This window comes from Hypanus sabinus, chromosome 6 (assembly GCF_030144855.1).
Source record: "Hypanus sabinus isolate sHypSab1 chromosome 6, sHypSab1.hap1, whole genome shotgun sequence".
NCBI classification, from domain to species: domain Eukaryota; kingdom Metazoa; phylum Chordata; class Chondrichthyes; order Myliobatiformes; family Dasyatidae; genus Hypanus; species Hypanus sabinus.
Window position 1 is genome coordinate 127,534,687 of NC_082711.1, and position 21,608 is coordinate 127,556,294.

The 21,608-nt window shown below is 45.6% G+C and overlaps 1 protein-coding gene across 2 annotated transcripts in view; it reads left to right on the forward strand.

Annotated features, from left to right (window-relative positions):
* Positions 1-21,608, forward strand: part of LOC132395817 (SH2B adapter protein 2) — a 155,111-nt gene that overhangs the window by 34,692 nt on the left and 98,811 nt on the right. For both annotated transcript variants that reach the window (XM_059972902.1, XM_059972900.1), the window contains exon 4: positions 19,871-19,972. In XM_059972902.1, coding sequence (XP_059828885.1) covers positions 19,871-19,972 — 102 coding nt within the window. The remainder of the gene's footprint in view (positions 1-19,870; positions 19,973-21,608) is intronic.

The following is a 21,608-nucleotide window of genomic DNA, read 5'->3' on the forward strand; positions in this document are numbered from 1 at the left end:
TGTTGCAACTTTATAAAACTGATTAGGCCAGGTCTGGAGTATTGCATGCAGTCTGGTTGCCCGATTATAGGAAGGACATTGAGGCTTTGGAGAGGGTGCAGAAGAGGCTCGCTAGGATGCTGCCTGGTTTAGAGGGCATGAGCTCTCATGAGTGGCTGGACAAACTTGGGTTGCTTTCTCTGGAGTGGCAGAGGCTGAGAGGAGATCAGATAGAGTTTATAAGCTTATGAGAGTCATAGGTAGAGTAGCCAAGGAGTATCTTTCTCCCAGGGCAGAACTGTCTAATACCAGAGGGCATACGTTGAAGGTGAGAGGGGGTAGGTTCAAAGGGATGTGAGGGGTAAGTTTTTACTCAAAAGAGTGGTGGATGCCTGGAATGCACTGCCTGATATGGTGGTGGAGGCAAATACATTAGAGGCTTTTAAGTGATGTTTCAATAGGCCGTGAATGTGCTGAAGATAGAGGACTATGGACGTTGCTTAGGTAGGAGGGATTAGTTTTTGTGGGGGGGTTTGATTTACTTTTTATCTGGCTTGGCAGAATGTTGTGGGCCCAAGGGCCTGTCCCTGTGCTGCCCTGTTCTATTGTTTATGTAGACCAGAACTGCAGAGTGATCTGACCAGTGGGAGCAGTGAGGCAGTGGATCCACTCTGTCACCATCAGAGAGATGTGTTACAGGACCCATGTTCAGACCCTGCTACTGATGGTTCAGGAGATTCACCAGCAGAATCCTCGGACCTCCCACCTGGTAACTGAGAGTTGGGCCCTTCTGGCTGTGCTAACTTTAAGTGGACTCAAAGCTGAAAAAATGCTGGAAGCATTTGGCAAGTCAGTCGAAATTCAGGGGGAGCAGTGCGGTTGCTGATTTGTTGTAATTTCTCATCAAGTGCCAGAGGGAGCAGAGAGTGAAGAAATTTGTGTGCAGAGAGAGCATGTGTTAGGAGACACAGGCAGATCTACTTGAGGCCGCAGGTTTCCCACCTCCATCCCTGCTTCAGAGCTGGAGGTAGAGGTCTCAGCTTGTCAGGATCAAAGACATGGTGAGCAATCTACACCAGAGCTGGTGGTGAAGGCCTTGTAGTAATTGATGGTTTCCGGAAAACAACTGCGAGGCCACAAAGATCACAAACAGTCCATTCAGCCCTCAATTGTTTCACCATCAATGCAATCAAAGCTGATCCATGATTCCCCCTCCACTTCCCATAACCTTCACATCCCTACTGATAGAAATCAAACTCAACCTTAAGTATCCTCGAGGACTCCTCCCTACAGTTGTCCATAGGACCTTAACCCGATGAGATAAGTAGTTCTCCTTTACCTCAGTTAGGTGGTGCCCCCTCTGGTTCTGGATTTCCCATTACTGGTCCCGATCCTCTGCTACTGACTCCTGCAGCTTCTCTGTGTTCTAATATGGCTCTGTTGTCTTATACAAGTTTTCCTACATTTTACTCTCCATTTGCCAATATTTTCTCCACTGCCCAGATGTTGCATCCTCCGTTCAGCTGGTGTTCCCACCCATTTTTGTGTTGTCTGAAAATCTGATGACTGGACACTAGCCTCTCCAAGTCATTAATATTTTGTAAAGCTCTGCAGTCAGAGCATTGGTCTCCCTGGTAACTTCCTGATGATAGGTGATATACTTGGGAATATTCCACTTGCTTCCTGCTAGGTGGAGAAACCTCTCTCCCTGACTTCAGCACAATGGGTTTTGTTACTTATCCTTGCTGAATGCCTCTGAGTGTTCATATTTGAAGTTTATTGTGAAAATAAACCTAATTCTGATTCTGTAAATAGAGAAATTAATGTGGAGCAAGAGGTCTCCTAGCTCCTACAGCCTTCCCACCATTCAGCAGTATTGTTAATTGTTGTAATGACAAGTCTACCTTCCCCTCTACTATGATATAAAGATGCACAATGTGGAAAAACTCCAGTTGGTTAAGTGGTAAGAGGGTGCAGAGCTTTGAGATGTAGAGTGGTCTGGGGATCCCAGTGCATGATTCACAGAAGACTGACATGCAGGAACTGCAAGTAAAGGCAGTTTCCAAAGCACTCTAATGAGGCCAAGGTCTCCAACAAGGCAGAGATTTACCACCAGCGTGTCGGCTAATGTTGAGAGACCAACAGTTACAATTAGTTCAACTACCATTATTAAATTGCTTAGTGGAATTTGACAGAAGGAACTGCTTGGTTATGTCTAGCACTTTCGATGTGATGCTTTCCATTCTCCTGTCACCAGTTAGCAGCAACCTTAAAGGAACACCCCCAGACTTTGCAATTGGCACCCTTTCTGTCACTATGGAAGACCCACTGCCTCAGGGACTGGTTCAGCAATGTATTTCCTGTACTGAAATCATGCAGTACTCAGAAATCCCACACATTGAAATTATTCAAACAAATTACTGACCTTTCCTCAAGCAGTACATCAAAATTGAGAATCTGTCTTTAGTATACATAGACCGGAATTCAAATCAGCGTCACTCAGCACAGTAGCTGGCCCTTTGGCCCACCACATCTGTGTTAACCATCAACCACCCATCAATACCAGTCCTATTTACCACCATTTTATCCACCCAACAATAACAATCCCATTTACCATTATGAAAAACCTCTCTGCATTAGCGGCAGATCAATTGGTTCGAAGAGAGAGAGAGCTTCACACGGGTCAGGGAGAAAAGTTTAAAAAAGGAGCATCTGACAGGGCTTGGCACATTAGAATAGTGGGTATGACTGATGGGGGGTGAGGAGGAACTACAGGCTGGTAGTAGTCACCCTGGGGCCACAATGCCATAAAAGACAGACCATCAGGTAGTGGAGAGCACCCCCATGGCTGCCACCTTAACAATAAGTACTCCATTTTGAGTGCTGCTGGGGGTGGGGGGGGGGGCAAAGGTGGCCATGCCTCCGGCCCTGAGTCTGGCCCTGTGGCTGAGAAGGGTAGGGAACAGAAGAGGAGGACAGCGGTAATAGGGGACTCTATAGACCAGGGGACAGATAGGTGATTCTGTGGATGCAAAAAAGAAACAAGGATGGTAGTTTGCCTCCCAGGTGCCAGGGATCGTGATGTTTCTGAGCGCATCCACAATATTCTGAAATGGGAGGGTGAGCAGCCAGAGGCCGTGGTATGTACTGGTACCAACCACATGGGTAGAAAAAGGGTGGAGATCCTGAAAGCTGAATACAGAGAGTTAGGAAGGAAGCTGAGTAGTAGGACCTCAAAGGAAGTCATATCAAGATTGCTGCCTGTGCCACTCAATAGTGAGTATAGGAAAAGAATGAGGTGGAGGATAAATGTGTAGTTGAAGGATTGGAGCAGGGGTCAGGGTTTCAGATTTTTGAATCACTGGGACCTTCTCCGGGGCAGGTGTGAACTGTACAAAAAGGATGGGTTGCACTTGGATCTGAGGGGGACCAATATCCCGGCGGGGAAGTTTGCTAATAATATTGGGAAGGGTTTAAACTAGATATGCAGGGAGGTGGGAACCAAAGTGAAGAGGCAGAGGATGGGGAGCTTGGAGCGCAATTAGAGATAGCTTGTCCAAAGTTTGTGAGGAAGGATAGGCAGATGATAGAGCAAAGATGCACTCAGCCAGATGGTTTGGGATGTGTCTATTTTAATACAAGGAATATCATAAACAAGGCAGGTGAACTTAGAGTGTGGATCAATACATGGAGCTGTGATGTTGTGGCCACTACAGAGACTTGCATGCCTCAGGAGCATGAATGCCTGCTGTTAACTTTTCCTGGCTTTAGATGTTTCAAACAGAACAGAGATGGAGGCAAAAGAGGTGGGGGTGTGGCATTGCTAATTAGGGATAGTGTCTCGGCTGCAGAAAAGGAGGAGGTCATGGAGGGATGGCCTACTGAGTCAGTCTGGGTGGGAGTTAGAAACAGGAAAGGGGCAATAACTATTGGGTGTTTTTTATAGATACCCCCAATAGTAAAAGGGATATCGAAGAGCAGATTCTGTAATGGTGCCATGATAGTAGGGTTGTGGTATTCCTAATATTGATTGGCATCTCCTTAGCACAAGGGGTTTAGATGGGGTGAGTTTGTGAGGTGTGTTCAGGAAGGCTTCCTGATGTAATGTGTAGATAAGCCAACTGGAGGAGAGGCTCTCCTTGATCTGGTATTGAGAAATGAACCTGGTCAGGTGTCAGATCTCTTGGTGGGAGAGCATTTTGGAGGTAGTGACCACGTCTATCTCCTTCACCATGGCACTAGAGAGGGATAGGTGCAGACAAATTCAGAAAACATTTAATAGGGGTAGGGGGAAATATGATGCTGTTAGGCTGGAAGTTGGGAGAATAAATTGGGAGCAGATGTTCTCAGGGAAATGCATGACAGAAACGTGGCAAATGTTCAGGGAAATGGGACATGTTCGGCACTACTTTGTGGGCCAAAGGGCCTGTATTGTGCTGTAGGTTTTCTATATTTTCTTTGTTAACATTTGCATGGAGTTCTACTAAAGTATGTTCCATAGAGGCAGGGAAAGGATGGTAGGGGTAAAAAAACCATGATGTACAAAGGATGTAGAAAATTTAGTTAAGAGGAAAAGAAAAGCTTACTGTTAGAGCTCTAGAAAATTACGAAGTTGCTAGGAAGGAGCTTAAGAATGGAATTAGGAGAGCCAGGAGAAGGTTTTGCTGAACAGGATTCAGCCAACCCCCAAGGCATTCTACAAATATGTGAAAAGCAAGAGGATAAGCTGTGAAAGAATAGGACCAATTGGGTGCGATAGTGAAAATGTGTGAATGGAGTCGGAGGAGGTAGTGGAGTACTTAATGAATACTTTGCTTCAGTATTCATCAGGGGGAAAAGACCTTGCCAGGGTCCGGTATCTTTCTGCTCGTGTCCATGATATCTTGAAGTGGGAAGGAGAACCAACGACAGAGGTGGGAAAAGGGAGGAGGTCCTGAAAGCAGACTACAGGGAGTTAGGAAGGAAATTGAGAAGCAGGACCACAAAGGTAGTAATCTTGCGATTACTGCCTGTGCCACACAACAGTGAGTATAGGAATAGAATGAGGTGGAGGATAAATGTGTGGCTGAGGGATTGGAGCAGGGGGCAAGGATTGAGATTTCTGGATCATTGGGACATCTGGGGCAGGTGTGACCTATTCCTAAAGGACGTTTGCACTTGAATCTGAGAGAGACCAAAATCCTGGCAGGGAGGTTTGCAAAGTCTATTGGGGAGAGTTTGGGGGTTGGGAACCAAACTGAAGTGACGAGGGAACGGGAGGTTGGCTCACAAATAGAGAAAGCTTGGAGACAGTGCTAAAGGGAGGATAGGCAGGTGACAGAGAAGGGACGCGCTCAGACTGATGGTTTGAGATGTGTCTATTTTAATGCAAGGAGTATTATGAACAAAGTGGATGAACTTAGTGCATGGATCAGCACTTGGAGCTATGATGTTGTGGCCATTACAGAGACTTAAATGGTGCAGGAGCAGGAATGGCTAATTCAAGTGCCAGGCTTTAGATGTTTCAGAAAGGACAGGGAGGGAGGAAAAAGAGGTGGGAGTGTGGCACTGTTGATCAGAGATAGTGTCACGGCAGCAGAAAAGGAGGAAGTCATGAAGGGGTTGTCTACGGAGTCTCTGTGGGTGGAAGTTAGGAATAGGAAGGGGTCAATAACTTGACTAGGTGTTATTTATAAACCACCCAGTAGTAACAGCGATATCGAAGAGCAGATAGGGAGACAGATTCTAGAAAGGAGTAATAATAACAGGGTTGTTGTGATGGGAGATCTTAATTTCCCAAATATTGATTGGCATCTCCCTAGAGTGAGGGGTTTAGAAGGAGTGGAGTTTATTAGGTGTTTTCAGGAAGGTTTCCTGACACAATATGTAGATAAGCCAACAAGAGGAGAGGCTGTACTTGATCTGGTATTGGGAAATGAATCTGGTCAGGTGTCAGGTCTCTCGGTCAGAGAGCATTTTGGAGATAGTGATCATAATTCTATCTCCTTTACCATAGCATTGGAGAGGGATAGGAAAGAACGTTAGAGAATCGTTTAATTGGAGTTAAGGGGAAATATGAAGCTATCAGGCAGGAACTTGGAAGCATATATTGGAAACAGATGTTCTCAGGGAAACATACAGAAGAAACGTGGCAAATGTTCAGGGAATATTTGTGTGGGGTTCTGTGTAGATGTGTTCCAATGAGACAGGGAAAGGATGGTAGGGTACAGAAACAGTGGTGTATAAAGGCTGTTGTAAATCTTGTGAAGATGAAAAGAAGAGCTTATGAAAGCTTCAAAAAACTAGGTATTGATAGAGATCTAGAAAATTATAAGGCTAGCAAGAAGGAGCTTAAGAATCAGGAGAACCAGAAGGCCTTTGCGGACAGGATTAAGGAAAACCCCAAGGCATTCTAGGTAAGTGAAGAACAAGAGGATAAGATGTGAGAGAATAGGACCAATCAAGTGTGACAGTGAAAAGGTGTGTATGGAACCGGAGGAGATGGCAGAGGTACTTAATGAATACTTTGCTTCAGTATTCACTATCGAAAAGGATCTTGGCGATTGTAGGGATGACTTACAGCAGACTGAAAAGCTTGAGAATGTAGATACTAGGGAAGAGGATGTGCTGGAGTTTTTGGAAAGCATCAAGTTGAATAAGTCACTAGAACCGGACAGGATGTACCCCAGGCTACTGTGAGAAGTGAGGGAGGAGATTGCTGAGCCTCTGGCGATGATCTTTGCATCATCAGTGAGGATGGGAGTGGTCCCGGAGGATTGGAGGGTTGCTGATTTTGTTCCCTTATATGTTTGTACAAGAAAGGGAGTACGGATAGCCCAGGAAATTATAGACCAGTGAGTCTTACTTCAGTGGTTGATAAGTTGATGGAGAAGATCCTGAGAGGCAGGATTTATGAACATTTGGGGAGGCATAATATGATTTGGAATAGTCAGCATGGCTTTGTCAAAGGCAGGTCATGCCTTACAAGCCTGATTGAATTTTTAGAGGATGTGACTAAACATATTGATGAAGGTAGAACTGTAGATGGATTTTAACAAAGCATTTCATAAGGTACCCCATGCATGAAAAAATAAGGAGGCATGGGATCCAAGGGGACATTGCTTTGTGGATCCAGAACTGGCTTGCCCACAGAAGGCAAAGAGTGGTTGTAGACGGGTCTTATTCTGCATGGAGGCCAGTGACCAATGGTGCGCCTCAGGGATCTGATCTGGGATCCTACTCGTTGTGATTTTTATAAATGACCTGTAGTAGGAAGTGGAAGGATGGGTATAGTAAATTTGCTAATGACACAAAGGTTGGGGGGTGTTGTGGATAGTGGGGAGGGCTGTCAGAGGATACATAGAACATAGAATAGTACAGCACATTGCAGGCCCTTCGGCCCACAACGTTGTGCTGACTCTCAAACACTGCCTCCCATATAACCCCCAACCTTAAATTCTTCCATACACCTGTCTACACAATGGTCTCTTAAACTTCTCTAGTTTATCTGCCTCCACCACTGGCTCAGGCAGTGCATTTCATGCACCAACCACTCTCAGAGTGAAAAGCCTTCCTCAATATCCCCCTTGAACTTCCCTCCCGTTACCTTAAAGCCATGTCCTCTTGTATTGATCAGTGGTGCCCTGGGGAAGAGGCACTGGCTACCACTCTATCTATTCCTCTTAACATCTTGTATACCTCTGTCATGTCTCCTCTCATCCTCTCCAAAGAGTAAAGCTCTAGCTCCCTTAATCTCTGATCATAATCCATACTCTCTAAACCAGGCAGCATTCTGGTAAATCTCCTCTGTACCCTTTCCAATGCTTCCACATCCTTCCTATAGTGAGGCGACCAGATCTGGACACAGTACTCCAAATGTGGCCTAACCAGTGTTTTATAGATCTGCATCAATACATCGTGTCTCTTAAACTCTATCCCTTGATTTATGAAAGCTAACACCCCATAAGCTTTCTTAACCACCCTACCTACCTGTGAGGCAACTTTCAGGGATCTGTGGACATGTACCCCCAGATCTCTCTGCTCCTGCCATTTACTTTGTACTCTGCCTTAGAGTTTGTCCTTCCAAAGTGTACCACCTCACACTTCTCCGGGTTGAACTGCATCTGCCACTTCTCAGCCCACTTCTGCATCTTATCAATGTTTCTCTGCAATCTTCGACAATCCTCTACACTATCTACAACACCGCCAACTTTTGTGTCGTCTGAAAACTTGCCAACCCACCCTTCTACCCCCATATCCAGGTCGTTAATAAAAATCATGAAATGTAGAGGTCCCAGAACAGATCACTAGTCACAACCCTCCAATCTGAATGTACTCCCTCCACCATGCCCCTCTGCCTTCTGCAGGCAAGCCAATTCTGAATCCACCTGGCCAAACTTCCCTGGATCCCATGCCTTCTGACTTTCTGAATAAGCCTACCATGTGGAACCTTGTAAAATGCCTAACTAAAATCCATGTAGATCACATCCACTGCACTACCCTCATCTATATGCCTGGTCACCTCCTCAAAGAACTCTGTCAGGCTTGTTAGACATGATCTGCCCTTCACAAAGCCATGCTGACTGTCCCTGATCAGACCATGATTCTCTAAATACCCATAGATCCTATCTCTAAGAATCTTTTCCAACAGCTTTCCCACCACAGACGTAAGGCTCACTGGTCTATAATTACCCGGACTATCCCTGCTACCTTTTTTGAACAAGGGGATGACATTTGCCTCCCTCCAATCCTCTGGTACCATTCCCGTGGACAAAGAGGACATGAAGATCCTAGCCAGAGGCTCAGCATTTCTTTCCCTCGCCTCGTGGAGCAGCCTGGGGAATATTCCGTCAGGCCCCGGGGACTTATCCGTCCTAATGTATTTTAACAACTCCAACACCTCCTCTCCCTTAATATCAACATGCTCCAGAACATCAACCTCACTCATATTGTCCTCACCGTCATCAAGTTCCCTCTCATTGGTGAATACCGGAGAAGTATTCATTGAGGACCTCATTCACTTCCACAGCCTCCAGGCACATCTTCCCACTTTTATCTCTAATCAGTCCTACCTTCACTCCTGTCATCCTCTTGTTCTTCACATAACTGAAGAATGCCTTGGGGTTTTCCTTTACCCTACTCGCCAAGGCATTCTGGTAGATCAAAGGCCTTTTGGTAGATCAAGTATGATGGCAGAATATGGCATTAATGGTAAGACGTTTGGCAGTGTGGAGGATCAGAGGGATCTTGGGGACTGAGTCAAAAGGACACTCAAAGCTGCTGCACAGGTTGACTCTGAGGTTAAGAAGGCATACGGCGCTTTGGCCTTCATCAATCCTGGGACTGAGTTTAAGAGCTGAGAGGTAATGTTGCAGCTGTATAGGACCCTGCTTGGACCCTATTTGGAGTCCTGTGCTCAGTTCTGGTTGCCGCACTACAGGAAGGACGTGGAAACCATAGAAAGGGTGCAAAGGAGATTTACAAGGATGTTGCCCGGATTGGGGAGCATGCCTTATGAGAATAGAATGAGTGAATTTGGCCTTTTAACCTTAGTGTGACGGAGGATGAGAGGGTTGACCTGACAACGGTGTACAAAATAATAAGAGGCATTGATCATGTGGATAGTCAGAGGCTTTTTCCCAGAGCTGAAGTGGCTAGCATGAAAAGGCACAGTTCTAGGGTGCTTGGAAGTAGGTAGAAAGGAGATGTCAGGGGTAAGTTTTTTTATGCAGAGTGGTGAGTGTGTGGAATGGGCTGCCAGTGGCGGCGGTGGAGACAGAAACGATAGGGTCTTTTAAGAGACTCCTGGATAAATACATGGAGCTTGGAAAAATAGTCTATGGGTAAGCCTAGGTAGTTCTAAGGTAAGGACATGTTCGGCACAGCTTTGTGGGCCGAAGGGCCTGAATTGTGCTGTAGGTTTTCTATGTTTGTAATTGTGGGGATGACTTACAGCGGACTGAAATGCTAGATAGACATTAAGAAAGAGGATGTGCTGGAGCTTTTGTAAAACATTAAATTAGATTAGTCACTGGAACTGGATGAGATATACCTCAGGGTACTGTAAGAAGCATGGGAGGAGATTGCTGAGCCTCTTGTAATGATGTGCGCATCATCAGTAGGGACAGGAGAAGTAACAGAGGATTGGAAGTTTGCAAATGTTCCCTTGTTCAAGAGAGGGAGAAGACATAACCAAGGAAATTATAGACCTGTGAGTCTGTCTTCAGTGGTGGGCAAGTTGTTGGAGAAGATCTTGAGAGGCAGGATTTATGGGCATTTGGAGAGATATAACCTGATTATGGATTGTCAGCATGGCTTTGTCAAGGGCAGGTTGTGCCTTATGAGCCTGACCAAATTCTGTGAGGATGTAACAAAACACATTGATGAAGGTAGAGCACTGGATGTAGTGTATATGGATTTCAGCAAGGCATTTGATAAGGTTCCACATGCAAGGCTCCTTCAGAAAATAAGGAGACATGGGATCCAAGAAGACCTTGCTTTGTGGATGCAGAATTGGCTTGCCCACAGAAGGCAAAGGCTGGTTGGAGATATTTCATATTCTGCATGGAGGTCAGTGACCAGTGGTGTTTGGCACGGATCTGTTCTGGGACCCCTCCTCTTTGTTATAAATGACCTGGATGAAGAAGCAGAATGCAGGGTTAGTAAGTTTGCTGGTGACACAAAGGTTAGAGGTGTTGTGGATAGTCTGGAAGGTTGTCAGAGGTTGCAGCAGGACATTGATAGGAAGTGGCAGGGGGACTTCAACCCAGATAAGTGTGAAGTGGTTCATTTTGGAAGGGCTAATTTGAAGACAGAATGTTATATGAATGGTATGACTTTTGGCAGTGTGGAGGATCTGAGGGATCTTGGGGTCTGAGTCCATAGGACACTCAGAGCTGCTGGATGGTTGACAGTGTTGTTATGAAGGCATGTAGTGTCTTGGCAGTCACCAACCTTGGGATTAAGTTCAAGAGCTGAGAGGTAATGTTACAGCTATATAACCCCTTGGTCAGACCCCACTTGGAGTAATGTGTTTACTTCTGGTCACCTCACTACAGTAAGGATGTAAATACTGCAGAGAGAGTGCAGAGGAGATTTAGAAGGATTTTTCCTAGATTGGAGGGCATACCTTATGAGAATGGGTTGAGCATAATTGGCCTTTTCTTCTTGGAGTGACAGAGGATGAGAGGTGACCTGATAGGGGTGTATAAGATGATGAGAGGCATTGATCGTGTGGATAGCCAGAGGCGTTTTCCCAGGGCTGAAATGGCTAACACGAGGGGGCATAGTTTTATGGTGCTTCGAGAAAGGTGCCAAGGGGATGTCAGAGATCAGTTTTTGACGCAGAGAGTGGTGGGTACATGGAATGCACTTCAGGCAGTGGTGGTGGAAGCAGATACAATAGAGTCTTTTAAGAGCCTCTTAGATAGGTACATGGAGCTTAGAAATATAAAGGGCTATGCGCTTGGGAAATTCGAGGCTGTTTCTAGAGTAGGTTACATGTTCAGCCGTAATGTGCTGTAAATTTTTAGGTTCTTACAGGGTCAAGGACTCATCTGGATGTTACTTCAACATTAAGAGAGACTCTGCCTCCGCCACACCCTCTGTCAATGAGTTACAGGATCAAAGTTTGAGAACATCTCAAGTTTGCCTAACCTCTCCTTATAGCTCGTTCACTCTTATCCAGACGACAGACTGGTAAACTTGTTCTGTACCCTCTCCATAACCTCCACATACTTCCTATAATGGTGTAACCAGAAGTAAAATGCTATACTCCAAGATCATTGATATAGATGACATGCATCAAAGGACCCAGTACCAATCCCTGTTGCATACCACTAGTCACAAGCCTCCAGCCAGAGAGGCAACCCTCTACTGCCACTCTCCAGCTTCACCCACAAAGCCATTGTCTAATCCAGTTTACTGCCTCTTTCTGAAAGCCAAGTGACTGAGCCTTCTCGACCTCCCTCCAATGTGGTGCGTCAATTGCCTTACTAAAGTCCATGTAGACAATGTCCACTGCCTTATCTTCATGCATTTTCTGCTAACTTCCTCAAAAAACTACAAGGCTGGTTAGATACACAGCCATGCTAACTATCTTTCATCAGTACAAATTCTTCCATATCTGCTCCCTTTGAATCCCTTCCAATAACTTTCTCACAACTGATGTGAGAAACAATTGTCCCTGATGACCACACCTGCAAGAGGTGCATCCAGCTGCAGCTCCTATCAGACCGAGTTAGGGAATTGGAGCAGGAGCTGGATGAACTACGGATCATTCGGGAGGCAGAGGCAGAAATAGATAAGAGTTATCGGGAGGTAGTCACACCGAAAAGTCAGGAGGTAGGCAAATGGGTAACAGTCAAGAGAGGCAGGGGGAGCAGACAGAGAGAGCAGAGCACCCCTGTGGCTGTTCCCATCAACAATAAGTATAACGTTTTGGATACTGTTGGTGGGGATGACCTACCAGGAACAAGCTGCAGTGGTCCTGTCTCTGGCATTGAGGTTGGACCCTCGACTAGGAAGGGGAGGAGGGAAGAGAAGAGAGCGGTAGTGATAGGGGCTTCTATAGTCAGTGGGGTGGATAGGAGATTTTGTGGGGAAGATCAGGAGTCTCGGATGGCATGTTGCTTCCCTGGTGCCGGGGTTCGAGACATCTCAGATCAGGTGCAGGTTATTCTCGAGAGGGAGGGCAAGAATCCAGATGTTGTGGTCCATGTAGGGACCAACGACGTGGGTAGGTTGAGTGAGGGGGTCCTGTGTAGGGAGTTCAGGGAGTTAGGTGTGAAGCTGAAGAGCAGGACCTCGAGGGTAACAATCTCAGGATTACTACCTGTGCCACGTACGAATGAGGCAAGGAACAGAAAGATTATACAGATTAATACGTGGCTGAGAGGATGGTGCAGGAGGGAGGGCTTCAGGTTTTTAGATAATTGGGCCTTGTTCCAGGGAAGGTGGGATCTGTTCCAAAGGGATGGTTTACACCTGAACTGGAGAGGTACTAACATTCTTGCAGGGAAGTTTGCTAGTGCTTCTTGGGGGGGGGGTTTAAACTAAACTTGCAGGGGGCGGGGATCCAGAATGTGAGAGAGGATAGCGAGAGGAAGAATAAAGGACAGGTTGGGGCTACACGGTTCCGGAATATTAAGTGTGTAGTAGAGAAATGTGAGGTGGAACAAGTGATAAGGAGGACTCATGTACAGAGGGATGGTCTGACGGAACATGGAGTTAAATGTGCAGAAGGAATAAGTAAATTTAGGAAGGACAACAAAATTCTAGGGGCGTATAGCCCGATGGGAGTTCGGGGAGTTGGTTTAAGCATAATAGGTAGCGATTCAAACAGAGAGAGGAGAAATGGGCTAAAAATTCTATATCTGAATGCACGAAGTGTCAGAAATAAGGCGAATAAGCTTGAAGTTCAGGTGCAAATGGGTAACTATGATGTTGTTGGGATAACGGAGACATGGCTGCAGGGAGATCAGACCTGGGAAATGAATGTACAAGGGTATACGTGCTATCGTAGGGGCAGAAATATGGGCAGAGGGGGTGGGGTGGCCCTGTTGGTGAGGAATGAGATTCAGTCCTTTGCAAGGGGGGACATAGGATCAGGAGAAGCAGAGTCTGTGTGGATAGAATTGAGGAACAGTAAGGGCAAAAGGACCCTAATGGGTGTTGTCTACAGGCCACCAAACAGTAGCATGGATATTGGGTACAAGTTGAATAGGGAGGCAACATTGGCATGTGACAAAGGTAATGTCACAGTAGTTATGAGGGATTTCAACATGCAGGTGAACTGGGAGAATCAGGTTGGTGCTGGACCACAGGATAGGGAGTTTGTAGAGTGCCTACGGGATGCATTCTTGGAACATCTTGTACGAGAGCCGACCAGGGACAAGGCTATTCTGGATTTAGTGTTATGTAATGAACAGGATCTGATAAGCGATCTTGAAGTAAAGGAGCCATTAGGAGGTAGTGATCATAATATGATAAGTTTTTATCTGCAATTTGAGAAGGATAAGGGCAGCTCGAAGGTGTCATTGTTGCAGTTGAACAGGGGAAACTATGGAGCCATGAGGGAGGAACTGGCCAAAGTTGACTAGACGGATATCCTAGCAGAAAAGATAGTGGAACAGCAATGGCAGGTATTCTTGGGAATAATGCACAAGGTGTAAAATCAGTTCATCCCCCGGAGAAGGAAGGATTCAAAGGGGGGAAAGGGGCCACGGTGGTTGACAAAGGAAGTCAGAGATTGCATAGCATTTAAAAAAAAAGGAAGTGTGACAGTGCTAAGGTGAGTGGGAGGACAGATGATTGGGAAGTTTTTAAGGAACAACAGAACTTAACTAAAAAGGCAATACGGGGAGAAAAAATGAGGTACGAACACAAGCTAGCTAGGAATATAAAGGAGGATAGCAAAAGCTTTTTTAGGTATGTGAAGAGAAAGAAGATAGTTAAGAACAATGTTGGGCCCTTGAAGAATGAATTGGGTGAAATTGTTATGGGAAACAGAGAAATGGCAGAAGAATTTAATAAGTACTTTAGATCTGTCTGCACTAAGGAAGACACAAGCAATCTCCCAGATGTATGGATGGGCCAAGGACATAGGGTAACTGAGGAAATGAAACAGTTTGACATTAGGAAGGAAACAATGATAAGTAGACTGATGGGACTGAAGGCTGACAAATCCCCAGGTCCAGATGGTCTGCATCCTAGGGTACTAAAGGAGGTGGCCCTGGAAATTGCAGATGCATTGGTAATCATTTTCCAGTGTTCCTTAGATTCAGGATCAGTTCCTGAGGATTGGAGAATGGCTAATGTTATCACACTTTTTAAGAAAGGTGGGAGGGAGAAAACAGAGAACTATCGACCTGTCAGCCTGACATCGGTGGTGGGGAGGATGCTAGAGTCCATTATTAAAGATGAAATAGTGGCATATCTAGATAGCAGTGATATGATTGGACTGAGCCAGCATGGATTTACCAAGGGTAAATCATGCTTGACTAATCTGTTGGAGTTTTTCGAGGATGTAACCAGGAAGTTAGACAGGGGAGATCCAGTGGATGTAGTGTACCTCGATTTTCAGAAGGCATTTGATAAGGTCCCACATAGGAGAGTGGTGGGTATAATCAGAGCTCATGGCATCGGGGGGAAGACATTGACATGGATAGAAAACTGGTTGGCAGATAGAAAGCAAAGGGTAGCGGTGAATGGGTGTTTCTCGGAATGGCAGGTGGTGACTAGTGGGGTGCCACAGGGCTCGGTACTGGGACCACAGCTGTTTACAATTTATGTCAACGATGTAGACATTAGATGAAGGCATTGAGAATAACATCAGCAAATTTGCTGATGATACTAAGCTGGGTGGCAGTGTGACATGTGATGAGGATGTTAGGAGAATTCAGGGTGACTTGGATAGGCTGGGTGAGTGGGCAGATACTTGGCAGATGACGTTTAATATGAATAAGTGTGAGGTTATCCACTTTGGGAGTAAGAACAGGAAGGCAGATTATTATCTGAATGGTGTAGAGTTAGGTAAGGGAGAAATACAAAGAGATCTCGGAGTCCTTGTTCATCAGTCACTGAAGGTGAATGAGCAAGTGCAGCAAGCAGTGAAGAAGGCTAATAGTATGTTGGCCTTTATTACAAAGGGAATTGAGTACAAGAGCAAGGAAATCCTCTTGCATTTGTACAGAGTCCTGGTGAGACCACACCTGGAGTATTGTGTACAGTTTTGGTCTCCAGGGTTAAGGAAGGACATCCTGGCTGTAGAGGAAGTGCAGCGTAGATTCACAGGGTTAATTCCTGGTATGTCTGGACTGTCTTATGCAGAGAGGTTAGAGAGACTGGGCTTGTACACGCTGGAATTAAGGAGATTGAGAGGGGATCTGATTGAAACATATAAGATTATTAAGGGATTGGACAAGATAGAGGCAGGAAATATGTTCCAGATGCTGGGAGAGTCCAGTACCAGAGGGCATGGTTTGAGTATAAGGGGTAGGTCATTTAGGACAGAGTTAAGGAAAAACTTCTTCTCCCAGAGAGTTGTGGGGGTCTGGAATGCACTGCCTCGGAAGGTAGTGGAGGCCAATTCTCTGGATGCTTTCAAGAAGGAGCTAGATAGGGATCTTATGGAATGGGGAATCAAGGGATATGGGGACAAGGCAGGAACTGGGTATTGATCGTAGATGATCAGCCATGATCTCGAAATGGTGATGCAGGCTTGAAGGGCTGAATGGTCTACTTCTGCACCTATTGTCTATTGTCTATTGATGTCAGACTCAGCCAACCTATAATTTCCTGGTTTCTGTTTAGAGCCTTTTTTGAACAGATGAACAATATTGGCTATCTTCCAATCCTCTGGTACCTCTTATGTCACTAAGGATGCTTTAAATATCTCTACCAGGACCTGGTAATTTCTGCACTTGTCTCCTCTGTAATCTGTCCATGAAGTTGATGCCACATTGCCTCACTTCCAGTGAGTACAATCAAAGCCAATGGCCTACTGAAAAGATAACTGTCTTTTCCTAAAGTTCTCATTAGTACTGATTTTGGTTCACTTACCACACAGGAAGTTGCTTATGGGAACTTACTAGCAGCTTAAAAAAATTAAATCCTTCAGAATTTTTAAAAGCATCTCTGATCAGGAGCATTTAAAGTGCTGAAAGAGGATTGTGAGCAGGGGTTGTGGTTATGGGTTAAATGGATTCCTCCTGTGCTCCTGCCCCATCCTTGCCATCTGTTTGAAAACCACAGGCTAATTGATTCATTCTCACCTAGGGTGAATGAGATACTGTTTTCTGGGGCTTCCGACTGTACGAGGTAGATGTGGACACGCCAATTGTGCCAGCATTTGTTATCCTACACACTGAGTTTGGATCACTTCATTGATCAATCTGGAGGCAGGCTAGGATGGAAAAACTGCTTATTCTACCTAAATCACAAAACAGAGGTGTCTAAAACTAGAAGGCATGTGTATAGGGTGGGGGTAAGTGGTTTAGAGGTGACCTGAGGAAGAATTCCTTCCCCCAGAGGGTGGTTAGAATTGGGAATGTATTGTATTACCTGAAGGAGATGGAGGCAGAGATCTTCACAATGTTACTAAGTCTCTAGACTTGTCAGTAAGGAAGAGAAGACCCACAGTAAAGTGCAGGCAAATGGGCTAGTTCAGATGGGACAAGAGTTATTGTTTCTCCTATGTTACTTTTTCAATCATTAGGTACTACAGTAACTAAGTGAAGGACAGAAAGAAGGATTCAACTCATTTCCCTCAGACCTTTGCATTTCTGTTCTAATCCAGTTCCTGTTCCCAAACTTATCTTGTGATTGGACACTGGAGTCGAACAACCCTTTGCATAAAGGAAAAGCTGGTTACTACACACACCACCCATTGATGGAAGGGCTACAACAATTTTCATAAGCTTGCTTCCCTAACCAACTTCTGATTTTTGTTTCACATTTCTCTGTTGCCACAGAGTCATCCAGAACAGAAATGGTCAATTCAGCTGATCAAGTGTCAGTTCTCAGCAAGCCCTATTTAATCATATAACCATATAACAATTACAGCCACACAGGCCATCTCGGCCCTTCTAGTCCGTGTCGAACGCTTACTCTCACCTAGTCCCACTGACCTGCACTCAGCCCATAACCCTCCATTCCTTTGCCTGGCTTTGGGTCCATATTTCACTCCAGGGAAAGTATTCCAAGCCAATACTTGTAACTCAAGCTGTCTCTATACTAATCACATCCTTCCTTTAGTATGCAACCAGAACTGCACACTCTACTCCAGATGCAGTCTCACCAATATCCTTTGCCGCTGTAACATGATTGCCCAACTCCTACACTGAATGTCCATCCAATCAAGGCCAGTTTGCCAGATGTCTTCTTCATGACCTTGTCTACCTTTATCACCATTTTCAAGGAACTACGTGAGGTGTCTCTGCTCTACAGCCCAGGACCTTGCCATTCATCATGCAGGTCCTTCCCAAAATGTATCACTTTGTATTTGCTGAAGTGAAATTCCACTTGACATTCCCTGGCCCACTGACCAGTTGGTCTAGACTCTATTGTATCTTTAGACAATACACACAAAATGCTGGAGGAACTCAGCAGGTCAGGCAGCATCGATGGAACAGAGTACAGTTGATGTTTTGGGCCAAGACCCTTCGGCAGGACTGGAGAAAAAAAGCTGAGGAGTAGATTTAATAGATGGGTGGAGTGGAGAGAGAAATACAAAGTGATTGGTGAAACTGGGAGGGGGAAGGATGAAGTAAAGAGCTGGGAAGTTGATTGGTAAAAGAGATACAGGGCTGGAGAAGGGGGAATCTGATAGAGGCAGACAGAAGGCCATGGAAGAAAGAAACGAAGGGAGGAGAATCCGGAGGGAGGCAATTGTTGGTCGAGGAGATAAGGTAAGAGAGGGAAAAGAGGATGGGGAATGGTGAAGGAGAGGTGGGTGGGCATTACCGGAAGTTCAAGAATTCTATGTTCATGCCATCAGGTTGGAGGCTACCCAGGCAGAATATAAAGTGTTGTTCGTCCAACTTAAGTGTGGCCTCATCACAACAGTAATAGACATGGGAATGGGAAGTGGAATTAAAATGGGTGGCCACTGGGAGATCCTGCTTTCTCTGGTAGGTGATTGGTGGAGCAGCCTCCCAATCTATGCCGGGTCTCACTGATATACAGGAAGCCATACCAGGAGCACCAGACACAGTAGATGACCCCAACAAATCTACTCCTCAGCTTTTTTTCTCCAGATTTGCCGAAGGGTCTCACCCAAAATGTCGACTGTACTCCTTTCCAAAGATGCTGCCTGGCCTGCTGAGTCCCTCCAGCATTTTGTGTGTGTTGCTTGGATTTCCAGCATCTGCAGATTTTTTTCGTCTGTGTTTGTATCTTTAGGTAACCTCCTTCATCACTTACGAATAGTTTTGATGTCATTCACAAATTTTGCAGTCACCTACATTCTCATCCAAATCATCAGTGCACATGACAGACAACAGAGCACTGACCTCTGTGGCACACCCCTCCCCTCCTGCTCTCTCCAACCCAGCTGGGCAGTCACCATGGATCCCTGTCATCTCTCTTCCAGGCCCATCAGACTCATTTAAAGGCTCTTTCTGCTACACTGCTGAGTGAGCCTCATGTGCATTCACAGTTCATGTGACATCCTCCATGAGGTAAGGTCCAGAATTGAGCACTGGGGACCTGAAGTTCATCCACTTGTGTCCAATTTGTCTGATTTCCTTTTACAACATGCCGTCTGAACTCCATGCAAAACAAGATTCTTGTTGTTACAAAACAGTGGAACCAATCAGCAGGTCGGGCAAAGTCTGTGGAGAAAGGAACAGAGTTATTGTTTCAGGTCAATAGCTTTTCATCAAAGCTGACCAGTTCAGTTACAAGGTTAGTAACCTGAAACATTCACTCTGTCCTCTCTCCATTGATGCTACCTTTCCAGCTGTGTATTTCCAACATTTTCTTTTAACTTCAGTGTTTTGTGTCTCAGCTCAACAATGTTTTTCTTCTCTCTCCTCTGTTCTTATTACCACCTACTCACACACGCATACAGTCACACACGTACATATGCACACACGCACACACTCCCACTCCAACTCACACATGCACACTCCTCAGTCATAATTAAAAACCTTCACTTTCCACCTGCTCTGAATATGCCCATCTCCTGTGGATTGTGAACATCCTTTTGGTGACCTATGAGATTGGAACTTTGGCCCTGTGTATGTGATTGAAGCCTTGTGGTTGGTGAGAATGTGCCAAGGATGGGAAGCATCAGCAGGTAGACGGCCCTACCTTCTCTTCTGGCTTACAGGGTTCTGAAGCTGTTGTACAGTGGTTGACGGAACCCTGCCTGATTGCTCTCCCACAATGACCTGTTGTGTTTTATTGACAGTCAACAAAGTCACGAGTCAGCATCCCGCTCTCTGCGATTGTGGAAGTGCGGACCACCATGCCCCTGGAAATGCCGGACAGAGACAACACGTTTGTGCTGAAGGTGAGTGATGAGGTGGAGCAGTAGCTTCTGCTCCTTGGACATCCCCCACATGGTGGTGGATTGCAGCACTGCTGTTTGTTACCCACACCACAAAAGGAATAGGGGACACTCTGAGATGGGGGGGGGGGGGGGGGGGTTGGCTTCTGGTTGGCTTCACACAGCATGCAGGGTGTGTGGACTTCAGCTGGAGACTGTCCCACCCTCAGGAAACTGTGGAGTCCAGGAAGTTCACAGTACAAGCCCTTCACAAAACTCAGCTCTGACCTTGGGATGAAACAGGGCACCAGCCTTCATGCTGTCCCATGTTGGGCCAGAGCTCTCTCACCTTTGACATTGGTCTTTCACTGGGCCAAAGTCCTTTTGGTCTTTAGGAAAAGATGATGAATGTTCAAGTAGCAATGGGAGAAGTAAAAGATTAAGTGAGAGGGGATAACAGGCAAGGAGAAAGCCAGGTAAACAAAGGAGAGACTGGGAGGAGCTGCAGGGTCAGGGAATCTATGCTTATAAAGCCCAGCATCATGTACTTTAACTACTAACTCAACATACCTTGTCACTTGCAGTTTGGTGTGCAACATGTGTCCATATCTCACTGTTCTTGTGCAGCTTTCAGAATTTGCCTCTTCTCATTCTTCCTGCCAAAATGTAACACTTGTAATTTTCAGTTTTCCTCTTTGCCTGTCCATTAAATATGCTTCCTTCCTCGTCACGGTCCACTACACCTCCAAATTTTGTATCCTCAGTAGATTGTACCTGTACAACCAAGCTCTAGTCTCAGTACTGAGCCCTGGCAGTCCCCACTGTTCAATTCCTACAATCCAACGGACATCTTTTTATCTGTCAGCTTTGGTGTCACATGGCCTGTTTCTGTATTTTGCCGCTGCCCACTTTATCCCTTGGCCTTCAAACTTATTGACAAGCATGCTACGTGACATCAGTGAACTGATTTTGGAAGTTAACGTATTCCGCATTTCCCTCAGCAACATACTCGACTAAGTAGAAAACACTAAATAAATTCAAAGCATATTTTACAGTCCATCAGTCCACGCTGTTTCCTCTAATCAAGCCATACTTCTCCAAGTGAGACATGATTTTAGATACAAGAGTTTCTGCAGATATTGGAAATCATGAGCATCTCACACTAGATGCTGGAGGAACTCAGCAGGTCATATAGCATCAATAGAGTGTAATAAACTCTAATTTTCCAGCCAAGACCCTTCATTGGTACCGGAAAGGAAGGGGGCAGAAACCAGAATAAGAAGGTGGAGGAGAAGCAGGTGATAGGAGGAACAAGGTGAGGAGGTAGGTGACTGGGTGGGGAAGGGGGTATGAAGTTGGGAGGGGATAGATGGAAGAGGTAAGGGGCCAAAGAAGAAGCAATCTGATATGAGAGGACAGTGGACAATGAAAGAAAGAGGAGGGGACCAGAGAGGGGTGATGGGCAAGTGAGCTAAAAAGATAAAAGGATAACCAGAATGGGAAATGGAAAAAAGAGAAGGGAGTAGGCTGGAGTAATTACCAGAATTTGGTGTTCATCCATCTGGTTGGAGGCTCCCAGATGGAATATGATGTGTTGCTCATCCAACCTGAGTTTGCCGTCGTTGTAGCAGAGGAGGCCATGGACAAACATGTCAGTATG